Raw genomic sequence first — 6,136 nt, forward strand, 5'->3', positions numbered from 1 at the left:
CGCACATGTATGGACACAGAGTTGCACAATCTCGTCCGCATAGTCACACATGAATTATCGTGGGAGGTGCTCACGCATGGCCATGGAGTTGCACACTCTCGTCGGCACAGTCGCACATACATGGCCATGGAGTTGCACAACCTCGTCCGCATAGTCACACATGAGTTGTTGTGGGAGGTGCTCATGCCCGGCCACGGAGTTGCACACTCTCGTCGGCACAGTCGCATATGCATGGCCACAAGTTGCACAATCTCGTCTGCATAGTCGCACATGAATTGCTGTGGGAGGTACCCACGTCCGACCACGGAGTTGGGACATCTCACTGGAAGGAGGCAACAAACGAAGTTGCACATCTCACTGGAAGGAGGCAGTTTGGGGGTGGAGGTACCATAGAGGAAAACTGCACGTCGACGGTGTACGAGAAAAGTTGCACATCCCTGTCAGGTAGTTGCACATCGACGGCTAGTCAGTTGCATAAAACGGGGACAAAATTGCACAATTTTTTTTTTGTTGAAACATACTCATGTGTGATCTAGTTTCAAAGAGCACGCCGCGAGGGTTCCAACAGTGAAAACAGATCTTCATTTCGATACGCGATTTGAAAGTTATGATTTAAAAAAAATTGAAACCACAAATTAAATGCACAACAGATAAAGCACATGCACTCTACATTTAGGAGATAACTGTTTCGGACATTTAGTGCGTCATAAAGAAAAGGATCAGATGAAAAAAATCTAATTAAAATAAAGGACAAAAAGGACAAGGCATTTCTTTTTATGGATTAAAGATCAAAGTTTTTCTATTTTGGCCGGCTGCTCCGGAACGCCAGGGAGCAGCTGGCCGCTGTATAGACGCGTCCAACTTTTTTTTTAGTGTGGGACACCACAGTGTTAACTTTAGGGCTACTAGAGGTGAATTAATTGGTTAGTTTTGTGGGATAAGCAATCCACCGTTTGCATCCGTGGATCAAGTTGAGCTTGGCAGCTGCTGCGCTACTGCAGCATGGGCCAATTTCAGCTAGAATTCTTTTCTTTTTTCGAGGGGTTCTGCAAGAATTCGTGGGTCGCAAAAATGAGTTAAAGAAAATGCTAACACAACTACACAAGTACACAACTCACAGTGGGCCAGAACTTCTCAGGTCGCGAAAAGCAGCGAGGCCTGAGGCCCATTTTTGTTGAGTTCGAGACTTCGGGACCCTTCTCACTTCTCAGTCGAGTCCTCCTTGCTGTCCCAACTCCCAGAGGCCGAAACCCTCGACCAGTGCGGCGGCCACTGACCACCGGCCGCTTTCCCCTCCGCCTCCGGCATTCTCGTCTCCGGCGATTGCCTGCTCCCCGCCACCGCCCTCGGTAAGATCAACTCCTTCGCAGGCAACCCTACCTGAATCCATCGTCAATTCGGCTCCCTCGCTTCGCTTGCTCACGACATTTATTTACCGCAGCGATGTTTTCCTCAAAGCTGCGCCCCGCCGCCTCCAGCTCCGGCGACCTGCCCGTGGACGCGCTGTGCGAGGTCCTCCTCCTCCTCCCGGCCAAGGAGCTCTGCCGCCTCCGCGCCGTCTGCCCCGCCTGGCGCGCCCTCACCTCCGACCCGCTCTTCGTCGCGGCGCACAAGTCCCGCCACCGTACTGCGCTCCCGCTCCTCGCCATGGGCTACTGCGACGGCAGTGGGGTCAATGGCGTTGCGATTTCGGATCTGTCGGGCAACGTCGTGAGGAGGATTCCAAGCACCGGGTATGAGGTTGTTAGGGTGAACACTGCGTCGGGTGATGCCATTGGCCGGTTCACAAGCAAGGACGATAGCATCTGTGTTGTGCGCACGCGGCTAGACCTCGTCTGTTTCAACTGGAATTTCTTTTCTGGGTCCTTCTGGGTGTTGAACCCAGCCACTGGAGCTACCATCGACTTGCCATTGGGCTTCTCTGAGGAAATTGCGCATGAGCTAGAGGTGAACCCAATAAAGGAATATAGCTGCAGGCGTGAGTTGTTTGCTTTTGGGCAGGTCTCCTCTAGCAAGGAGTACAAGGCGCTCCGCATCTCTAGAGTTGATGACCGGAAGGTATGTGAGGTTATCACCTTTGATGACACCAACCATGGAAGCTGGAGGAGAAAGCAGGACCCTCGGTCCCATATCTGTACCAGTCACAGGATGAGAAGTGTGGTCGTCGATGGGGTGGTGTACTTCCTGATGGAATTTTGCTACTCTAATTATGAAACTGGAGTTATTACCATTGAACCTGGTAGCGTAGCTTCCTTCAACCTCGACACAGAGGAGTGGACGGGTGTTCTACGTGGTCCAGAACAGCTGGAGAGGTTTTTGCAAGAGAACAGGGGATACACTTACTCAGGACTTGAACGCGAGTTATCATTGGCTGAGTTGAACGGCTGCTTAGTTGTGGTTCATAATATTTATGACATATCTATGGACTTGTGGTTTTTGACAGATTTTGAGAAAGGTCTTTGGGTCAAGAAATACAGCTTGCCTTCACATGTTGCTAGGCTTTTTTGGTATCCTTTTCTCATGTTGGATGATGGGAGAATTTTCTTCAGTGGGATGGATTGTCTGGAAGGTATATTAAGTGGTGGAGAGCAAGGAGAGGGATTTCTGCAATGTTATGATCCAAGGAATGGCACATGTACTGATGAAGTAAAACTGAGAGATCCCCGGTCAATCGGCATTTACACAGGAAGCCTGCTGAGTTTATAGAGTAGCTGTCGCTAATGAGGTGAATAATTCATCGTACTGGCCGTTTACCTTATGTTGTAATGTGAACAATTAGTGAGACAGTGGACTGATGCATGCAGTGATGAAAAAGTACTTTTGTGCCTTTCAATTAAAGTATATTATCATAATCTTTGATAACATTTTGCATGAGAAGATTTGCAGTTTTTGGTTCGTTCCATTTTGTATGGCAATTTCAGGAGTTTGGTCAATAAGTTGCTACTATATGCTATAGTCAGTTCGTAATAAACAAGCTTTGGGATGTGGTCTTTCCAAATATAATACACTGCTCCTAGTGCAACATATGAGTACATGAATGCATAATTTGTTCCTTTCTTCAAACAGATAAGGATTTGCTAGGTAAACAGTAACATGTTCCATGAAAGTGATCTTCAGATAAGGATTTGCTACTATGAAGCCAACTCTGAAGATCAATGCTTATTGTACAAAGAGTTTGCTTACTGTACTCTGTTTTGCTTTTTGGCGCTGGGAGCTAGTTGGATTCTTGGATTTTGCTGATTTTGGTCTTGTGACTGGTCTTTTGAGTGTGTTTGGTCTTCCAGTTTTATATATGCTTGCATCTGCATTTATGTGGATGCCTTTTAGAACATGGTCTCTGTCTTTTTCTGGATGAACTCGGAAACATATATTCAGTAACGAAGAAACGTGGTAAATTCTTAGAACAAGTCAGTTGTTTTTGGTATACTAGTACTCCCTTCGTCCGAAATTACTTGTCGCTCAAATGGATGTATCTAGATATATTTCAGTGCTCGATACTTCCATTTGAGCGACATGTAATTCCGGACCGAGGTAGTATAATTCTTTCGGTGAACAAATAAAATTGTTGACTCTAATGAAGCTTTTAGTACCTAAAATCATCAATCGACTTCTAAAATACTTGCTTTAGAACAAGTATCTGCGCTTATGTGGATGGCTCGTAGCTCTATCTTATATCTTTCGGATGAAACTCGGAACATATATTTAGTACTGAAGAAACTTGGAAAATTTTAAGAGCCAGTTTGCTTTTGGTTAACGCAGTTTAGTCCAGTTTGCTGATGTGCTTCATCGATTGACTTCTAAAACGCTTGATTTATCTTGCATCCATGGGCGGTGCGAGGCCCCAGGGCCTCTGCCTGGGGTGTGACTGCTCACTCATTCGGTGTGTGTAGCCATTGTTCATCATTGTAGATATTCTTACTGCTTGCATCTGCAATGCATACTCCATCAAAATAAAACTTTGGCCGAATTGGTGGCCTCCCGCTGAATGGAGGCCGAAAATCCTTGCATCTTATTGGGACGCATGTAGGTTATAGTCCATTGATGCCAATAAATGTATAATGATTGGTACAAGGTCAAGGGCATCTATAAAGGTAAATGACGATGAACAGGTATGATAATCGATGGTTTTCGTGAAGCTCATTAGTTATTTCAGCTTCCCAGTCATGCTACCCATTTCTTTGTTTTCCATTCCCCAATCAGACAATAGTTGTTGACCTCGTATGTATAGGCTTGACATAGTTGTCAGACCCATGATTCTGAATTAGATCGGAGTTTTGATCGTATGATCTCAAACGATAGAATCTTAACTATCAGAATTGTTACAACGTAGATTCTACTAACCAAAATCATAGAATCATCAATAGTGGTTACTTTGGATCGTAAAGTTGTAAAATCGTACAATAGAATCGCGATTCTGACAACCTTTGGCTTGAGGCTGATCCAAATCGCTTGATGAATGCAGAATCGCCACGTGTATGATATTTTGATCTTCTGATAACAACATCAATGCTACCTTGGAACTCATCTAATGTCTTCATATCCATTGTACCCTTTGGAGTGGATTTATATCTTAACATGTTGATCCAAAACCTTCGATTTTTTTTTTTTTGCAGTGAACTATAATATTTTTGTGGCATTTTGTCAAGGAAACACATAGCAGGATTAGACAAAAAATACAAAAAGTAGAGAAACAGTGACCCAATATAGATTCCCTGCCATTAAAACGAAAATGAAAGCAACAACATTGCGCCATCATCTTGACCTGTAGCATAGAACAGAGGAGAGGAGATGAGGGCGTCGACAAACCGACACCGCACAATGCCATGGATCTAGCGTGGTGTTGGCATAGGAGCTACCACGGCTCCAGATTCCTCCTTCCACCTCGTTGCCCTCGACAGAGACTCGGGGGAGGAGAACAGGGCCAGATAAAAGCAACGGATATGGATCCAAGCGTTTCTTTATTACCAAGGGAGAAATAAAGAAAGAGTAGACCTAGCACTACACACGAACGTGCCCCTTCCACCCCACTCTTGCGGACATCATCGAAGGAGGAGAGGGGAAGGAGGGAGCCCGAAATTCACCGCATAGGACCGACCTCACTCAGAGTCGGTCTATGGGAAGAGAGGGGGAGTGGGGAGGAGAGAGAAGCATCTAACTGAGCTATTGCGGTATATATATACGACTCAGTTGCTTACAAAGCTCCATGATGTGTGCCAACCCCCCAAGAGAGTGTAGGGGTGGTTTTTCTCGGGTTCTTTTTTCACATGCATGGTTTCCATGCGGTTTTACATGCAAACCGTGGTTCACCCGATTTAGTGTTTTCTTCCACTTTTCACTTTTTTATTTCTATTTTTTCTTTATTTTGAATTTCATTTTCCCTTTTAATATTTTATTCTTATATTTTTATTACCTTTTGTTCTTATATTTTTCAGTATTAAAAATGTTCATCGTATTTAAACAATACTTCTCATGTACAAAAAAAGTTCATAGTTTATTAAAAAAGTGTTATCATGTTCACCATGAATTTTTAAAAATATTTATCATGTGTTTTAAAAAATATTCAATGTGTATTCCAAAAAGTTCAAAGGGTATTTAAAAAATTTCCTTATTTATTTAAATGGTTGTTATGTATTTAAAAATGACCATTGTGTGTTAAAAATATATTCATCATATATTTAAAAAATATTAATCGTGTATTTCAATTTTTTCCATAGGGTATTTAAAAATGTCTGTCAGGTATTTATAAGATGTTTTTGGTGTATTTTAAAAATGGTCATCGTGTATTTTACAAAAAGCTATAGCTATACAAACACTCTTTAATTTACATGAACATTTTTGAAAAATGTACCAAACTACATGAACAATTTGAAAATTATATCGACAGGTATTAAAAAATTCATGACTGCCATACGTGAACACTGAATGAAAATACTTACCCGATAGACAGTACTCCCTCTATAAACTAATATAAGAGCATTTAGATTACTAAAGTAGTGATCTAAACGCTCTTATATTAGTTTACGGAGGGAGTACTTTATAGAACAGAGAAGAAATGAAAAGAGTAAACCTTCTTTTCAGTGTGCTTAAAAAAAATCCTTCTCTTCAGTAGGGTTCAAAAAAAAAAGAAACCCTTCTC

The 6,136-nt window shown here is 42.8% G+C and overlaps 1 protein-coding gene across 1 annotated transcript; it reads left to right on the forward strand.

The window, feature by feature from the left end:
• Positions 1–1,205: 1,205 nt before the first annotated feature.
• Positions 1,206–2,871, forward strand: LOC123122357 (F-box/kelch-repeat protein At3g23880). Its single transcript, XM_044542545.1, has 2 exons — positions 1,206–1,349; positions 1,442–2,871. The coding sequence occupies exon 2, from the start codon at positions 1,444–1,446 to the stop codon at positions 2,704–2,706; it is 1,263 nt and encodes a 420-aa protein (XP_044398480.1). The 5' UTR covers positions 1,206–1,349; positions 1,442–1,443; the 3' UTR covers positions 2,707–2,871.
• Positions 2,872–6,136: the final 3,265 nt, after the last annotated feature.

The sequence above is a fragment of the Triticum aestivum genome, chromosome 5D (genome assembly GCF_018294505.1).
Source record: "Triticum aestivum cultivar Chinese Spring chromosome 5D, IWGSC CS RefSeq v2.1, whole genome shotgun sequence".
Classification (NCBI taxonomy): domain Eukaryota; kingdom Viridiplantae; phylum Streptophyta; class Magnoliopsida; order Poales; family Poaceae; genus Triticum; species Triticum aestivum.